The following is a 19579-nucleotide window of genomic DNA, read 5'->3' as shown; positions in this document are numbered from 1 at the left end:
ATTTTGCCTTAAGAGTGATTTCGGAGTGACAGGGTTTAAGCCATTTTTCACAATCGCTGTGAAAATTATTCAAGCTCAACAGTTATGGATTATCCTATTAAATAAAGTGCTATGCAGGTAGGAGCTTGGTGTTCATCTGTACGCCAGAATGATGTTTCTTAAGGCACCAGGTAAGTCTCAGGGTCAAGTAAGGAGACTGAGAGCAAGATCTCCCCGGGCCCTGCTCCAGAGCCTGGCACACAGTAGGTCCTCCGCAGTGCTAAGCGCGAACCCTCAATTCAACCCTATTCTACTACGAACAGGCCTCGGGGGCCGGTGAGATATTACCGCTACGACAAGATGACAGGGTCCGCTGGCTCTTATTTCATAGATGCTGTTTTTCTGTGCTGTCATTTCCGAGGAACGACGTCTCCGGCGTGCCGGGCCGCAGACCTGTACTGGGAAGGCAGGTGGCAGTGGCGGCGCGACGCCCTCTGGGTCCCCTAATGGGCGGGGCGGAGCTCCCGGCGCTTCCACGGGCTCGGCCGTCGGAAACCTCTAGGGGTCGCTGTTCTCGCGATAACCTCGCGGAGGCCCCGCCCCGTGCCGGCCCCGGCTTCCTGTGTCGGGGGCTAGCCCCACCTCACAGGGACGCCCGCCTGGGGGCCCGCCCGCCCGCCTGGGGCCCGCTCGCCCGCCCTCCGCGGCCGGCGTCGGCGTTAGCGGCGGCTCTCCGGATCCGATAGGCCGCTCTTCCGGCGGCGGCGGTGTCCGGGGTCAAGACCCGCTCCCGGGCGCGCTCCCCACCCCCGCCTCGCCTCAGCCTCCGCCCCCTTCGCGGAAACAACAGCTGCGGCGGCGGAGCTGGCGCCGCCTCCCGCCGCCTCCCTCCACCTACCGCGCCCCGCGCTCCGCGTCCCGGCTCTGTGGCGGCGCCTCCGCCTCTCCGCTAGGTCGGCCGGCGGCTCCGCCCGGCTGCCGCCCAGAATGAACATCATGGACTTCAACGTGAAGAAGCTGGCGGCCGACGCGGGCACCTTCCTCAGTCGCGCGGTGCAGGTACCGCGGCGGGGGGGGGGGGGTGGCGGTGGCGGCGTCCCGGGAGGGACCCGGGAGGGGCCGAGCTCCGAGGCGACGACTCCGCGTCCCCGGGCCTGGACTAGTGGCGCGGCCTGCTGCCCCTGCGGGGCCCCGGAGGCCGTTTCTCGCCCAGCTTTTGGCCAACCGCCGCTCGTAGCGAGGCGGGGCGGGTCGCGACGCGGCCCGGGGCTTCCTCCACCCCGGGAGGACACCTTGAGCTCACCCTGGGGGGGCGGATGGGCGACACCCCCTGGGGAGGCCGCTCTCCCGGGACCGGGGAGGGGACCGAGGCGGACACCCACCCTGCTTGTGCCGCCCCCACCCTTCCCTCGGATCTCCTCCCGACGGCTGGGAGGCCGAGGAGGGAGTTTCCTTTTCCTGTCTCTCAACCCGAGAGCTGCCAGCACAGCTCCCACCAGCGGCCCCCAATCCCCCAGGAAAGACCCGTCCCTGGACTTGGCAGCCCCTAGAGGAAATGGAGATCGCCTGTTGGTATCCAGACTTTTTTGCCCAGGACTTGGGGAAACCTAGAATTAAGGGGAGGGGAGCTTTTCCTTCTCTCCCCAAATGGGAAGCCCTGTTGGTAAAGCCAAGGGAGACGAAGAGATTTCGTGATGTTGTGTCCATGGTCACAGTGGTTTCTTTCAAGTGCATTGTCAAGGGAAAAGTTCACTGCTTCTCAAGATGCCGTAATCAAGGAAGTGTGTGTGGTAAGGAACTTGGACAACTTACTACAGTCATCACTCACATTGCGCCAACTCAGCAAATCTGTGAGCAGATGTCAATTTCACAACACGGGTTATAAACAATCTGTTCTTTAGTGTCATAGAATAGCAACAGCATTCTCTTTTGTTTTTAGAAAGCAAAAATAATTTTCTCATACGTGTTGCCAGATTGGTACTGAAATGTGAGTGTGTTCTTTTGCCTTCTTTCCTTTTTTTCCTTTACCTCAATTTTTAGTAGCAAAGTTGACCCTGTGTTTCATTAATCTTGGCAAAAGAATGGGAGAAGTACAATAAGATATTCTCTGCCTATATGATGAAAAGAAGTGTTTCAAGCATTTGGCTATACATTTGACATACAATCTCCAGTCCCATCTGACAACTTGTCAGATGTTACTAACTCCCCTTTATATATAAGGAAACAGCCTCAGAGATTAAATAACTTGATTCACTTGCAGGGCTAGTAAATAACCAGGTGCTGTCTGACCTACTACTACTGCAAGCTGCTTTCTCTTTCTGGATAAGCATCACAGGTTCAAGAGCTATAGAATAATAAAAGGACGTGACCTAAAGAAACCTTAAAGGTCATCTAGTACAAACAATATTTCATTATCAACAGTAGATAACAAGAGATGGAGAATTCCATCTAGCTTATTTCCTAAATCTATAGTAAGTAGCAAGCCTGTTCTTCTCCTTGCTTCTCCCGTAAAAAAAATAGAGACATATGATTGAGAGTATAAAATAAATTTCGATTTCTGAGACACTTTCTTTAGACTTAACGTTGACAGACCGTAGTAGAGAACTAAAATCTGTGATATTTTGTTTATCTTAGTGCTGAATGATTCTGATGCTTAATAAAAACTTGACACTATATAATGCCATATAATTGGATAAATTTCAGGTACATAATCCATTCTGTTTATATAGGATATTTTTGCTAACATTTAAATGGTTGGTGGATTCAACTTAAAAAAAGTAAATCTAGGAAAACTCTCAAAAGATGTACTTTCTAGATGAATTTTAATTACTGCTTTAATGCTTTAAGAAAAGCTTTTTTAATCTGTTAGCACTTATAAGTGTAGACAACTGTAGAGTGGGATCTAAGATTTCTTTCCTGAATAATTTCCATTTGATTTCAGTTGTGATTTCAAGAATCTTGTGATAAGCCACCTGCTGTACTTTTTTTTTTTTTTTCCATTTTACCTTAGAAATTTTAAGTTTAAACTTCCACACTGGGCACTGGTGGCTCATGCCTATAATCCTAGCTATTCAAGAGGCTGAGAGCTAAGAATTACACTTGGAAGCCAGTCCAGGAAACTTCTTGTCCATGAGACTCTTAACTCCAACTAACCAGCAAAAGGCAGGAAGTAGAGCTATCGCTCAAGTTACACAGCAAGAACACAAAAAGCTCAGGGACTACTCTGTCCCTAAGTTCAAGCCCAATGACCAGCACAAAAAAAACATAAACTGCTCTGTTTTAAAAACTATCAGCTCAAAAGTATATAAATGAGTCATCACTACTGTGTACTGTCTAGAATTAGTAAATCTTGATACTTTAAACAATTTTAAGGCAGAATATATAAGTAAGTTTGAATGTTCTTAGTCTATTTGTGTACTTGTTGCTTTAAAAAAAATGGAATGAAAAATGATTAGGTAATTTATCCCTTGTTATTTTACTGGTGTCTTAATAGCTATTCTTAAAATCCTTTTAGTCTAAATTCCTTAATTGAGCTTTAAATGATCAAGTTTTAAACTTGTTTTTACATATGTAAGGACTGTTCTTACTGTATCATTTCTTTCTAAATTGTCTAAATCTGGGCTTTGTTCATGTAGTGAAACTTTTTGAATGCCATCCATCTCTCTGATTAGTTTTCTTCCTTCAAAACAGCTTCAAATGCCTCTGAACTATGAAGGTTTGTCAAACCATAAGAGCTTTATGTGAAATCACTTGACATATTTTAATTCTTTATGGTCATGCGACATTTTTCTTTTAATGAAGTATTATGTAAGGTCCTTTGTAGCTCTCAAATTCTGTGACTCTATACTTTACATCTTTCATAAGATACATCCTGAGGAATCAACTCTTACATTTTTTCCCTCCTTTCTTAATATCTGTCGTGGTTCATCTTAACGTTTGTATCATTATAGCCAAGGAAGTTTGTGCCCCTGAATATGAGTTTACACGTAGGGCAACCGGAATTTAGCATGTTAAATTTAGCATGGTAAAAAAAACTTACTTATATATTCTGCCTTAAATCCATTTCACTACATATTTACTGAGTACCTTTTAAGTACTTGGCATTGAAAGATACAAAGATGAATAAGACCAAGTTCATAGTTTAGTACCAAACTTGTCATAGTTAAATATTTTATTCTTTGTATATCTACACAGATATATATATATCTGTGTAGATATATATATATATATCAGTATATTTATGTATACACTGTTCTCTTATTTCATCTGATAACTCTTTTGAGTAAATAAATGAACAAGAAGTGAAATTTTAATTTACACTTGATATTAAGGCCAAACTTTGTTCACTGATTTTAAAATAAGGGAACATGTACTTTCTAAACACTTTTTAAAACTAAAATACTTAGGGAGTTCATTTTTAATTTTGTAAGATATCTTCTCATTAAGTTATTCTATGAATTTTATGAATCTCAGCTCTTTTCTTGGGGAATATGTCTTAGAAACATATTTCTAAGATTAGTCTTAATCTTCAAATTCTTTCAGCAAGCATAATGGTGTATTTCACCTGGAGATGTCAAGATGATAATGCCATCAGTTAACTCCTTTTGTATCCTGTTTGAAGTTTCAATTCCTGCCTTTCTTAAATCCTGTTTCCTTTTTAGAATTTAAACTGTGATAATTTCACTGTATCTTTACAATTTTAATAAAGCAGACCACATTTACAATCTCTGAATTTTCTCATAAAAGGTCCTACATATTTACCATTACTTAAAACTATATTTGCATGCTTTGATGGCATTAGTCTTAATTCAGTAAACTATTAGATAGAAGATAGTCTGTTAGCTAAGAAAATTTTTGCCAAAGTGCTACATAAATTATACAATAGAAAGCCTTCAAGATTATTTTCAATTCATCATATTTCTTGAAAATATTTTTAAGGTAATGACAAAAGTCACAAATGGTTTTTCTAAGCTATACTAAGTCATACACTCCTTATTGCTCTGCTATTTAAAATTATGAAACACCTAGGTCTATTACTTAAATCTGGTTGTGAAGACAGATTTCATAGTTTAAATTTTTTATATTTAAATAGTTGTACATAGTAAATAGTTTTTGAATACAATGTGTCTTTATCAGTGTTACCCCTTTCAACATTCTCAACCATGCCTCACCCCCAAACCACCCTCTCCCTTTTCTCCAGCTCATGTTTTTGAAGCAAAACTCTTGCATAGTCAAGTGACAGTACTAGCTAGATTAAAAATGCCAAAGAGGAAAGTCATGCCTGCTGCACTAAAACAAGTAATGCACACTTAAATAATTAGGAGCTTAAAACATAGTTTTAAGTCATAGGTATGCCAGAATTTACCTGGGGAATCTTTAACCCATATATATTCTACATCCTAGTCCAGTGAAATTAGAATTTAGGGATGTATTGGTCAGCATTGTTTTTGAAACTCCCTGCCCTCAAGTAATGCTAAAGAACAACCAAAATTGAGAAACAGTGATAAGTCCTCATTAAATATGCTCAGTTTGTTACTTATTTCCTCTCAAGGCATTTAGATTACTTTTAGACTATTACTCTTTCTAACCAGAGAATTGGTGGTTACAATTTATATTACATCAACATCTTTTTATCACACAGCTTTACGTATTTCCTCCTCCTTTCTTATAAAAGCTTATGGAATTCAGTTTCTGTTTTATATTGTAGGCTATCTTTGCCTATTTTACTTAAAAATTTTTAAAAAGAAATACTGCAGTATCTGGCATAAGGCAGCCAACTCAAAGACAATCCTTTCCTTAAAGAAATATTTAGGGGGTCTGGGAAGGTGCTCAGTGGTATAGCGCTTGCCTTGCATGCCTGAGGCCCTGGGTTCGATTCCTCAGTACCACATAACCAAAAAGAAAAAAAGCCGGAAGTGGCGCTGTGGCTTAGGTGGTAGAGCGCTAGCCTTGAGCTGAAGAGCTGGGGGACAGTGCCAAGGCCCAGAGTTCAGGCCCCATGACCGGACCCCCCCTCCAAAAAAAAAATTTAGAAAAAATATGTAAAGGAGAGACAATTAAACCTTGTTTTCTTGGGCTATTTTACTATGGTACAAATGAAATAGTATGAAAAGATTATGCATCTGAGTCCATTATAGAGAATATAAAATTTGGATTTCTATAGCCTACTTGCATTCTGACATTTACTATAGGTTTTTCCACCAAAGTTCTTAATAAATGTTACCACAGTCTATTTATTAAATGCTTTAAATCAGTTCTGGTCTTTTAGTGATGTGGACTTGAAGATGTGGAAAATGAAAAACTTTTATGTTTAAACCTTTAATTACATAGGAAAGGAATCTTTCAGAAAAAGAAGAGAAGTAGTAGGTCTTCTGTCTTTCTAAAAAGTATACCATTGTTATAATTTTATATTTGCAATAGACAGTATTAGAACATAAAATCCTTGCAGGCAAAATCACATCATATGCTGATTATCTTGTAACAGAAGAATTCCATATATTTTTATTATTAAAAAAATTGTTAGAGCTGGGAATGTGGCTTAGTGGTAGATTGCTTGCCTAGCATGCATGAAGCCATGGGTTTGATTCCTTAGTACCACATAAGCAGAAAAAAAAAGCTGGAAGTAGCGCTGCGCCTCAAGTGGTAGAGTGCTAACTTTGAGCAAAAGAAGCTCAGAGACAGTGCCCAGACCCTGAGTTCAAGCCCTAGGACTGGCAAACAAAACAAAAAAATTATTATTGTACAAAGTGGTAACAGTTCCATACTTAGATTTTAAGTACAATGCATCTGTTTTTTTTTTTCTTTAACGTTGGTTGTGGGGCTTGAACTCTGAGCTTGGGCGCTGTCCCTGCACTCTTTCAGCTCAAGGCGAGCGGTCTACCACTTGAGCCACAGCACCACTTCCAGTTTTCTAGTGGTTTATTGGAGATAAGAGTCTCAGGGACTTTCCTGCCCAGGCAATCTTTGAACTGCAATCCTCAGATCTCAGCCTCCTGAGTAGCTAGGATTACAGGTGTGAGCCACTGGCACCCGGCATACAATGCATCTTGACCTATCATCACTGTCCCACACATAAAATATTTTTGTTTTTTGAAACTCATGGCCTGGGCCCTGTCCCTTAGCTTTTTTTTGCTCAAGGCTAGCACTCTATCATTTGAGCCCCAGCTCTACTTTGAGCTTTTTTGATGGTTAATTGGAAATCAGAGATTCATAGACTTTGCTGCCCAGGCTAGCTTCAAATCACAATCCTTAGATCCTATGTAGCTAGAATTACAGGCATGAGCCACCAGTGCCTGCCCACAAATAATTTATGTATAAATAATTTATCAATAACTTAAATCTGCTAATTTGGTTACTTAATAGCCTTTTGTAGTTTATACATTCTTTAAAATGTTTTAGGGAAAATATATATTAAACATATTTTTTGTTAATACAATAAACCTGATGTTAATACGATAAACCTGAATAATGATGGAGAAAACTCTTTAGCCACCAAAATATTTCCCATTTAATCATGAGAAATATGTCTTTTATAATTCTACATTTATATAACAAGATTTCAATTTTTCATTAAATAATATAAAAGCATCAGTGTTCTTACTGTGTGCCCTCCCTCTTCTGCCTTTTTTTTTTTCATTCAGGATCACATGTAGGTGGCCTTCAATTAGGTGAATAATTATTGAATGTCACTAAAAGGCAAGGATAGGCTGGAAGATACAAATACCCTCAGACAAGGAAGCATAGAATGTGTATGGATAATGGTAATAGAAGTAAAAACTAAATTTCTTTAAATTAGCAAGTATTTAATGTAAAGATGGTATAGTATAAGACTTAATAACTAAAACACAAGGGTAAAATTAAATGTCAGTACTGACCCTTGGACAGATTATTTCCCTACTATAAGCCTTTATTTAGCACTAAAATTATAATTCTTACCATAGGATTTCCTTTGAGTACCGATGTCCTGCTTAATAGATGGAATTTTTAACACATATTAAGTCCACGTATTGTTAACTCATAAATAGACAAGTGCCAGTGATTCATGCATGTTAAAAACAGAAGAGAACCCCCCAACAACAAATCCTCAAAGAAACAACTGCCCAATAAATAAGTGGGCGAAAGACTTAAAGAGAAACTTCTCTGAAGAAGAAAGAAGGATGGCCAATAGACACATGCAGAAATGTTCAACATCCCTAGCCATAAAAGAAATGCAAATCAAAACAACATTGAGATATCACCTCACTCCAATTAGAACGGCAAAAATCAAGAACTCTAACAACAACAGATGCTGGAGGGGATGTGGACAGAAAGGAACCTTACTTCATTGTTGGTGGGAATGTAAACTTGTTCAACTACTTTGGAAAGCAGTATGGAGGTTCCTCAAAAGACTTCACATAGAACTCCCCTATGACCCAGCAATCCCACTTTTGGGCATTTACCCAAATGTTTACAAACAAGACCACACTAAAGCTACCAGCACAACTATGTTTATTGCAGCATTATTTACCATAGCTAAGATATGGAACCAACCCAGATGCCCCTCAGTAGATGAATGGATCAAGAAAATGTGGTATATATACACAATGGAATTCTATGCCTCCATCAGAAAGAATGACATTGCCCCATTTGTTAGGAAATGGAAAAACTTGGAAAAAATTACATTAAGTGAAGTAAGCCAGGCCCAAAGAAACATAGGTCCCATGGTTTCCCTTATTTAATATCTAGTATATGTATGAGTCAAGCGGAAAAGGTCAGATAATGTGCTGTCAGGAAAATGAACCCTTAGATGTGTATTTTAATGTTTTTTTCTTTCATGCATGTGTTTCTAACACATTTATAAGATTATCTCTTTGTTGCTTTGTATGTCCCTCCCCCACAGTATAACCCCTGCTTTCACTATATTTGATGTCAGTATAACTTGTGGAGGAGATGGGGAAAAACCAGTTGTTTAAGTATACAGGTGGACCTATTGCAACAATGAGAAGTACAAGTTGTCATGTCCAAAACTAGCTTTACAACATGGGGGGGGGGGTGGAATGAGAAGGATTGGGATTGGAGGGGAGGGGGGAGGCTGGGAAGGGATGTGAAGGGTAAACAAAGGAGGAGGCTGCAATGCTTGGTAAGAAATGTACGCATTATCCTGCCCATGTAATTGTAACTCCTCTGTACAGTATGTTCACAAATAAATTTTATTAAATTAAAAAAAAAAAAAACAGAAGAGAGAGCTGGGAAGGGTGGCTCCATCCTGTAAACCAAACTATTTGGGAGATAGAGATTGGAGAGTGGAAGTTTAAGGCTATCCTAGACAAAAACAATTTGCAAGATCCCATTTTCACCAATGACTGGGTTTCTGTCATCCTACTACAGGGAAAGCACAAGGGCTGGATGTGGTAGAGTGCACACTAATATACACTAGTGGTGGGAAGCACACTAGTAAAAGAATCACAGTCCAGCTCAAGCATAAAGTGAGACCCTATCTCACAAATAACAAGCAATACAAAGTCCCAAGTTAACCTCAGTACCAGAAGAGTGGAAAAACCAAAACAATTTTAATAAAAAGAAGATAAGCTAGGCTTGTTGGTTTGGAGTAGCCCAGAGAAACAAGTAATAAAACTCAGAAAATAGAACAGCAGAAGAGATTTTAAGGGATGCAAAGGAGAAGTCAAGGAAATATTGCTCTGTTAGCAAAAAATGAGTCATGGTTGAGCATGGAATGGGAGCTAGATGCCTGTGATGAGAAGAAAAATCATATGTTTTAAAGGAAAATTATACATGACAAACTGCTTGAGTCATCACCTGTACTGTTTAATTAGAAGTTTTCAGAAGGCTCCATAAAGTCATAACTTTTTTTCCTTTCTACCTTGTAGGCAGTGCTATCTTTTCTCAAACACCAGCACACTCAATATAATAAAAATTGGCCCATTCAATATAGTAACTACATTTTATGATTTCTATCTCTATACAACTGGGCAATGATGGCTCATGTCTGTAATCCTAGCCGCTCAGGAGGCTGAAATATGAAAATTGTGGTTCAAAGCCAACCCAGGTATACAAGTCTGAGACTCTGTATTTAACCAGCAAAAAGCCCAAAGTGGAGACATAGCTCAAATGATAGAGCACCAGCCTTGAACAGAAAAAGCTAAGCAAGATCTTGCCCTGAGTTCAAGCCCTGTACCATCACAAAAATTAGAAAATAAACAATCAATAAATGAATGAATTTCTGGAATATATACTTAATAACAAATACCACTTTTCCAGAGCATCTCATATTTTACATAACTTGAGCATGATTAAAGTATCAATAAATAAATCATAATAAAGAATCCTTTTTAACTTGAAATAAAAATTTCCAGATTTTGAATAGAGTGGTCTCTTAAATAGGGAACTAATTGAAAAAGTATTATCTAAGAAGCACAAACTTTCAGGCCTATTTTTTTTTAACTATATAAAATGTTAAACTTAAGCCCCAAGACTGGCACCAAAAAATTCTTAACTTTGTCTATCAGATATTTTATAACATACTAGAATTAAGGAAACAGGTTAGAAATGACTAAAATATGTTTAATAATTACCATTTTTTTAAGTTACTGAGTTTAAATGTTGTTAAAAGTTAGGATTTGGGGAAAGTTTTCTCTCTGATAGCAAGGTTCTTGTTTTGAAAAATTGAAAAGGTATTTATTGTCTTGCTTTTATGACAGTGGTTACTAAAAACATATACAGTTCTTTCTCAGGTAATAATACAGCAGTGCAGTCAGGATTTGAATTCATATCTATCAGATTAGTCATTTTTTATTACCATTCCAACAAACTAGAAGCACATTTGCTTATTTATGATTATTTGGATTTGTGAGTTTTGTTTTGTTTTTGCCAATCCAGAGGCTTGATCTCTGGCCTAAGCTCTGTCCCTGAGCTCCTTTTGCTCAAGGCTAGTATTCCACCACTTGAGCCACAGCTCCACTTTTGTCTTATTCTGTGATTTACTTGAAGATAAGAGTCTCACAAGACTTTTCCTGCCTGAGCTAGTTTCCAACCATGGTAGAGTTCTCAGCCTTCTGAGTAGCTAGGGTTACAGGCATGAGCCACTAGCACCTGACTTTGAGTTTGGTTTTTACTGATTGAAATAATTTGTTTGCATTTGAGGTTTTATATATATACATATATTTTTTTTTAATAATTACAGTTTACAGAAGAAAAGCTTGGCCAAGCAGAGAAGACAGAATTGGATGCTCACTTAGAAAACCTTCTTAGCAAAGCTGAATGTACCAAAATATGGACAGAAAAAATAATGAAACAAACAGAAGTATTATTGCAGCCAAACCCAAGTAAGAAGTTTTTTTTTTAACCTATAATCTAATTTGATTAAAATATTGTTAGTGGGTTTTCTTAATGTTACAAATACAATTTTTGTGGCGTTAAGGTCTTTGGCATGTGTGCATGCGTGCATGTGTGTTTGGAAAAAGATGAAATGATAAAACACCTTTGTTTATTCTCTAAGAAATTTACAAATAACATTATTCAGACCTTTACTGAATCCAAAATTTTAAGTTTTATATTTTTACATAAGTTATTCTCTTTGATTTTCAGATATCTATGAGATTTTTTCAGTTATTCAAGTCGATGACAATAATTACTTGTTGAATGAAATTTTCCAGTTAGCCTCTTATCCAATACAGCATAGTTAATTAGAAGTGGAACATGACTAAAACTATAGAAGTATTGATGGCCTTTTCACTATAAGCTTTAAGTATCAAAACATGGGTGCTAAGTGACCATGTTATAAAATGCTATGAACTTACTTACTTTTAGGTAATAAAACTCCCAGTATTGCAAAAACTACTAGTAAGTCCCTGACAGTTAAGTTAAAATTACCTTTATAAATAAGCCATCTGCCCCTGGAGTGAAGCTTATTGTCTTTGGCTCATGTAATATTACTTACTCGTTTAAGTCCATCTAAATTACGTACCAGGACACTTTTAAAAAGTAACAGACATTTTCTCTCTCATTCCTTATTCTATACAGAGATCCCCCATAAAAAACATGTATGTCTCCACACTTATTTTTCTGAATGGAAAATAAACTCTTACATATGAGTTAGTGAGAATACAGTATAATCCCCCTCCTGCCCCTGCCCATTCTCCTGTCTTCATTAATGTGCAGTAGAAACAAGTTTTTGCTTCTTGATATAAAGTTACATCAGTATTGGATGATCAGTCACATTTTCTTTGACCTATAAGCCTTGGTTTTTCTTTTTGTTTTTGTGCTAGTTCTAGGATTTGAACTCAGTGCCTTGTACACACTTGTCTTTTTTGCTCACAATTGATGTTCTGCCTCAGAAGCCACATCTTTAGCTTTGTTATTGTTAGTGTTTGATTTTTCATAAGCTATATTCTTTCCAGAAATGAGGTATGTATATATACATGTATTACACTAAAGCAGGATTGCTTGCATTCTTAAGATTTTATGACCTATTGAATGAATTATGACCTTTTGAATTCATTTTAAAATGAGTCAGTTACTTATTAATATACCAAAGATTTGGTTAAAACTGGATCAAATCAGAAGGTCTTTGAAATTTGACAAGATTGGGGAAAAAGCAGTTAGACTAAAAATCAATCGGAAAAATTTCATTAACATTTCCTAAATGCTTGTTTTGAAATTGAATTACTCTTTGTTTTTAACTAATGCTTAAATTCTGCTTTTTGTGATTTTTGTGTCAGAATCTTCTACTAAAGGAAGTATCATTCCAAATTCCTATGGATATATGGTTCCAAGGAAACCACCTGGAAAAATAACTACAAATACTCAGGATGCAAAGTTCTTCTGCTAAAGATATACCACCTTTCAACAAATCTAAAATTTTCACTTATCACTTCAATTAAACATATTAACTTTTTACTGTGCTTTTTGGGCACCCTTGAGGGCAGGCAGACAGCAGAACATGCATAGTTTAGGTACAACTGACAATAAGGTAATACTGACTGAGAGTTTCTTCACATTAAAAGCTATGTAATGTGTACAGATACATTAATTTGGTTTTCAATTTTCTTCTGCTTTTTTTTTTTTTTTTTTTTTACCATGCTTGGTCAAACTTCATGGTATATAAATAAGGCAGGCTTACTATAGTGCATGTATTTCATGTATTATAAATTAACCCTTTTATGTACTGCAGCTAAACCTTTTACCTTCTTCTGGAGAATTTCTGTTACTGATTCAACACAATAAATTTTTAGTGCACTATGTGAAAATTATATTACATAGGAATCAATACACAGTGTAGTACTTACAAGGAACATATTTGATGTAGCTGAATTTTGGATTGTAATTTTAAGTTATGCGTACTTTTGTTTCTGAAATTTTTATCTATTTAATACTGAAGTACCTTGCTGTTAGTAATGTAAATGTGAATTTCTTGGGTCTTAAATATCACCCTAACCAACCATTATTAGGCTTTTCTAGTTGTTTGTTTTTTTTTTTACTCATTTATTCTCTAATGTCTGTTACTACTTTTATCCTTTGTCTTGTATTTTTAACAATTAAATCTTTTAAATGAATGCATGTTCAGGGATAATACCTGCAAACCTATGTACTTTAAGCATAACTAAAGCAAAGGCTTTGTACTTCTAAGACTATTCCAAGCCTAGATTGTTCCAGTTCTTAAGCTCCTCTGTCTATATTTAGACTTGGCAAGAGAAAGTGAGTGCATGATCATACTAATGGTGTTAAATGGGAATCTTTGGTTTTTTTAGACAATTTACTAGCTTAAAAAAAAGATATTGAAATTTGTAGGTTAGAGTTTAAAAATAAGGCAATGATGACTTCAGTAGTTAAATACTATAAATCCTCTTCTGAAACAAAATCTCAAAAACTCTTGTATTTAGCTTTATTTTAAAGTATTTTTGTGCCTAGACATATTAAGGAATTTCTAAAATGTAAGTTTCTTAGATCTATATAATACACTAACAAATTATATATTAAATGTATATATGAAATATGTACTTGAGTGGATGATAATTTCTTATTTAAGGGGGAATAAATTGCTGGTAAGAGTTGCAAACAATCACTTAAATTCTTTTTAGCCAGGCTCTTGCTTTTATAGCTCAGGCTGACCTGAGCTACCAGTTCTCCTGCCTCTGCCTCTCAGGTGCTAGGATTACAGGGATAACTTTCATACCCAGGACTTCTTGCTTTTTTGAAACTATTAGTAATTTTAACCTTTCTTTTAGATGCCAGAATAGAAGAGTTTGTTTATGAGAAACTGGATAGAAAAGCACCAAGTCGTGTAAACAACCCAGAACTTTTGGGACAATATATGATTGATGCAGGGACTGAGTTTGGCCCAGGAACAGCTTATGGTAAGCAAAGACCAAAAGATTCTGATAAAAAAAATATCCTTACATTGAAATTTTTTACTCCTTAAAGATATCACTGGCTAACTTTATTATGTTAAATTTTTGAAATGTAGAAAATAGAAGTGACCAACAATTGAAAAGTTTAATATTTAATACATTTAAGTATGTATTTAGTTAAGAGAATTCACATCATTCTTAGTTTCAAAAGAATTAAATGAATGTTTTACTTGTATTCTCACTGATCTTCCAAACAAATCTGTTTCAGACTTCTTGTGTTATATTACAGCTGTTTATATATGTATCCTCTATTTGCTTTTTTTCTTTTTAATGCTTTCTTGTATGAGTATTTCTTTACTGTTAAAGTGCTTTACACATAGTATATGGTGCTTTTATTTAAATTTTGCTTAATTAGTACCCCAAAATAATTAACAGTGGATAATAACTCTGTATGTTTGGATTACATTTCATTTCAGTTGCTGTACTTTTAAATTTGCAGCTCTAGAGCTAACATTTTACATCTTTATTATCACTCATAGCTAATTTTATAACAACATGAGACTTTCTGATTTATATAGCCAATAATTCTCTTTAAGACTGCATTAGAAATTGGTCCTTTTTTGACTATGAAATGATAGGTAGATTTAATGAATTTCTACAGATTTGGTTTATGAAATAGCTCTTAAATTCTTGAATTACATTAATGTCAAGTTTTGCTAGTTATAAATCTATTGAATGGCTTCTTAGATGTACAACACTGAGATATTTACAGTATATTCTTCAAATTCTAATTCTTTCAAATGTCTGAAAATACTTAAACTTGAGACTACCTCTAAATTTTAATTAATTTTTGGAAAAATATATTAAACATGTTTTATTGCTTTTTTGTTCTCCATCCTTAACGGTATGTGAAGGAGACCAGCTCCTTCATTTACCAAGCTAAAGGCCTGTTCAACCAAAAACACATTAGAAAAGCTTTTATAGTCGGGCACTGGTGGCTCATGCTTGTAATCCTAACTACTCAGAAGGCTGAGATCTGAGGACTGAGGTTTGAAGCCAGCCTGGGCAGAAAAGTCTGTAAGACTCTTATCTCCAATAGACTACTCAGAAAAGGCTAGAAGCGGTGCTGGTGCTGAAGTGGTAGAGAACTAGCCTTGAGCCAAAGAAGCTCAAGGACAGCAGTTAGGCCCTGAGTGCAAGCCCCAGGATCAGCACAGAATAAAAATGTTTTTATAGTTTCTCCTTTTTTTAACTTGCTTAGTCTGTATATACCTCTAGTAATTCTGGGAAATGTATTCTGATTATTAGCCTGGGCTAACGTAGTAAAAGTGAAATGAGTATCCAGGCATTGGGCTAAACACTACACAATATATTTACATGTTATAGCCATAAGTCTTCAAGTTGTTTTAGCTTTTTGAGACAGAATTCAAACATGTGGCCCAGCTTGACTTTGAACTCAAGATCCTTATGCCTCATCTGACTAAATTCTGAGAGTACAAGTATTCACCAAGAATATATCCTGTTTTAACATAGATTCTGTTGTCTCCATTTTAAACACAAGGTAACCCAGGCTTGAAGAAATTAAGTAATCCCTAATCACATAGCTGGCATTTGAAATGCATATCTTTTTCCAGCTAATTACTTTCCTTACCAATCTGACCTAAACATTATAACCTGAAGGAATAATTAGGAAAACTGAAACTAACTCTGATCTGAGGTTCCTTTCTGCTCTGCTCCCTTGTGTGTGTACACATGTGTACACGTTGTGTGCATGTGTGCACACAACGTGTGCACTGCTCCTGAGCTTGAACTTGGGCCTGAGCGCTGTCCCTAAGTTTCTTCACTCGAGGTTCGTGGCTAGTGCTCTACCACTTGAGCCACAGTGCCACTTCCAACTTTTTGGAAGTTAATTGAAGATCTCATGGACTTTCATTCCTGGGCTGGCTTTGAAATTTGATCCTCAGAGCTCAGCCTCCTGAGTAGCTAGGAGTACAGATGAGAGTCTCAAACCCAGCTTTTGCTCTGCTTTTTTTTTTTTTTTTTTTTTTGCCGGGCCTGGGGCCTAAACTCTGGGCCTGAGCACTGTCCTCAGCTCTTCAGCTCAAGGCTAGAACTCTACCATGTGAACCACAGCACCTCTGGCTTTCTCTGCTTATGTGGTGCTGAGGAATCGAGCCCTGGGCCTCATGCATGCAAGGCAAGCACTCTACCACTGAGCCACCTTCCCAGCCCTCTGCTCTGCTTTTTAACTCTACTTTGCAGCAACTATGCTATAATCTATTTAAATATAAGGTAAAGGTAGAATAAAACATGTTTTCTTAAAATATACAAAAATACGCCATTCAGCATTATTTATTAGCCCGGGTTTGTTTTTCTGAGTATAACTACACTGTTTGAACAGTGACTAAAAATTATTCTGTAACTGTTCTCTTTAAAACTATTGGTAGAATTTGTGCAATTAAATGATATGATAGAAAATTTGTCTTTCTCATTTAGATGTTTTTCTTATATTTACTTTTAAATAAACCATTACATTACTGACAAAAAAGGGACAAATAACTTTTAAGCTTACCTAAAAGGTGAAATATCTTTATATGATTTTTAGATTTCTAACCAGTCACTAATTGTTTTTTCCTTTGCAGGTAATGCCCTTATTAAATGTGGAGAAACACAAAAACGAATTGGAACAGCTGACAGAGAGTTAATTCAAACATCAGCCTTAAATTTTCTTACCCCTTTAAGAAACTTTATAGAAGGAGATTACAAAACAATTGCAGTGAGTTGGAAAATGTTCCCTGTCTTTTTTCTTTAGTAGTTTACATACATGCTTAATTTTTAATGAATAATTTTCTTTTTAATGACTGCAAGTATAGCAGATTAGAACACTTTAAATATTCTAAGTCAGTATAGTCTCCAAACACCAAAGCTAAACTAAAATAATGGACTGTTAATAACATCGATTCTGTTATAAAGATGTCTTTACATCCATTCTCACTTATTACAGCACTGAAATCTATATTTTCCCAACTATTCCATGAATTTGTCAAGAGTACAAGATAGTCATTGTGAGTTATTTAAACTCAAGCTAGAAACTTATTGGAATGTATATTTCTGCTACTATCCTTTATCTCCACGTGCATCCTGGAAGTTTTTTCATAGTATTTTTTTTCCAAAGTATAAAAATTAAAGCTGTTCTTCCTTCACTAAACCTTATCGGTTAACCTTTATTTTTCAACTTACTTTTTCTGTTAGCGATGTGAATCTTGGTAGATTTTTTTTCCCTAGGATTTTTGTTGCTTTTGTTGTAAATACAACTTTAGACTTTAATTTTCATATTTCCTTTACTTTTTGAGGTGGGAGAGGTTCATAATTTATGTTGTATATTTATTTTGAGTTAATGCTGGATTATTTGTCTATATATGGGCTGAGTGAAGTGGTTAGAAGGTCAGATTCACATTTTACCTGAGACATCATTGTATATTTACAAAAAGGAGAAAGATAAGAAAAGTGGGCATTGTTGAATTAAATTAGAATATAGTTATTGCTTCATATTTTCACAAAAGACATTTTATAGCTTTTAAGATTTCTGCTAATTGCATATAATAATTTATTATACAAAAGGATGTTAGTACAGGTTGAAAAGGACAAAACAACTATTCTCATGTGTTGCCATAATTATACAGCTTTATTTTCAAATAATTACATTTATGTAAATCTACTATTAAAATCAGTGTTATTTATACAGTTAGTCCCTAATGAATTCAGTCAACTTGCTATGATCCTATCCTTTTTAAATAAGATACTGATATTTCTGAAATTCACATATTCATTGTTACAAAATAGAGAAGCTTTTAATCGGTGTATTTGCAGTGAATTTATTTCTCTGTAAAGTATTTGAATTGATAAAAGAACTACTAAATAGGATTTAAAAGATATTAATGTATGGAATCTAAGAAAACAGGCAGTTATAGTCAACTTGACTTTTACACAGAAGCTTGAGGAATTCTAAAATATTAATGTTTGTTGTTCATGCTTTCTTTTTTTTTTTTTTGTGCCAGTCCTGGAGCTTGAACCCAGGGCCTAGGTGCTGTCCCTGAGGTTTTGGTTTTCGTTTTGCTGAAGTCTAGTGCGCTATCACTTGAGCCATGGCTCCAGTTCCAGCTTTTTGGTAGTTAATTGGTGATAAGACTCTCACAGACTTTGCTGCCTGGGTTGACTTTGAACTGCAATCCTCATATCTCAGCCTTCAGAGTAGCTAGGATTACAAGTGGGAGCCAGTGGTACTCTGCTTATTATTCATAGTTTATGTTTGAAATTCTGTTTTAGAGCAGTTGCATTACATTACTGCTATGATGCATTAAGAATAAACTTCCAGTCTATGAAATAAATCACATAGTATATCAAGGAACCTTGCCCTAGGTTTATTTTTCCTTCACTTTAAGTACTTTGTAGATAATCCATGATAGTTTTAAGGTTTCTGGACTTGGCCATCACCAACATTGTGGGCCAAATGAGTCTTTGTTGTAGTAACTGTGTTGCATTGTAATTTGTTTAGTAGAATCATTGGCTTTACTCAGAAGACACTAGTGACACCACCTAAGTTTATCAACCAAAAAAATACTGCCACGTGTTCTCTAGAGGCAGGAAAACAGACTGTCAGATCATTAGAGCTCATATTCTTTTGCTTTTATGCCAGATTCTCCAGCTATATGCAGAATGTCTAAAATGTCTAGCTCATTTTAAAATGAAAAATGCTAAAAGAAAGGGAGAAAGAAAAATATCTGCATAGTCACTCTATAGAGAATTTTATAATCATAAATCTTATCAGATGGTACACGTATTTAATGAAAGGTAGTAGATGAAATTTGTGTATTCTTTCTGTTTCAGTTATAAAGGCTAAGATTTTTTTCTTTTCTACTATATATAGAAAGAAAGGAAACTGTTACAAAATAAGAGACTGGATCTGGATGCTGCAAAAACCAGACTAAAAAAGGCAAAAACTGCAGAAGCTAAAAGTTCAGTAAGTAGTATTTTTCTTTTTAAATAAAAACTAAGATTAAATAACTTTAAAATTTGTGCAATATTTTGCTAACATGTAAGTTGCAGACTGTCATTTAGAAAATATGATTTTAGAGTCTTAGTTTTGTTTTAAATAAATTTATCAGAACTTAATACACCCAAGTCATCACAGAGTAGTCCTATGAAGAGGCAAATCTACTGTTGTCTATAAACACAGTACCTCCTAAGGGCTGAAG

At 36.4% G+C, this 19579-nt stretch overlaps 1 protein-coding gene across 10 annotated transcripts in view; it reads left to right on the top strand.

Moving 5' to 3' along the window:
- Positions 1-589: 589 nt before the first annotated feature.
- Positions 590-19579, top strand: part of Sh3glb1 (SH3 domain containing GRB2 like, endophilin B1) — a 32461-nt gene continuing 13471 nt past the window's right edge. For 3 of the 10 annotated variants that reach the window (XM_070006363.1, XM_070006361.1, XM_070006358.1), the window contains exons 1-5: positions 591-1038; positions 11159-11300; positions 14202-14330; positions 16967-17100; positions 19252-19344. In XM_070006363.1, the coding sequence (XP_069862464.1) occupies positions 967-1038; positions 11159-11300; positions 14202-14330; positions 16967-17100; positions 19252-19344 (570 nt within the window). In that variant the 5' untranslated portion in view covers positions 591-966. Of the gene's footprint in view, positions 1039-11158; positions 11301-14201; positions 14331-16966; positions 17101-19251; positions 19345-19579 lie in introns of all 10 variants that reach the window. The other 7 variants (XM_070006359.1, XM_070006357.1, XM_070006362.1 and 4 more) reach the window with 5 other exon arrangements.

This window comes from Dipodomys merriami, unplaced genomic scaffold, assembly GCF_024711535.1.
Source record: "Dipodomys merriami isolate MVZ:Mamm:240054 unplaced genomic scaffold, mDipMer1.0.p SCAF_7, whole genome shotgun sequence".
NCBI classification, from domain to species: Eukaryota; Metazoa; Chordata; class Mammalia; order Rodentia; family Heteromyidae; genus Dipodomys; species Dipodomys merriami.
The sequence above is the reverse complement of the archived record's forward strand: the minus strand, read 5'-3'. Positions and strand labels throughout refer to the sequence as shown.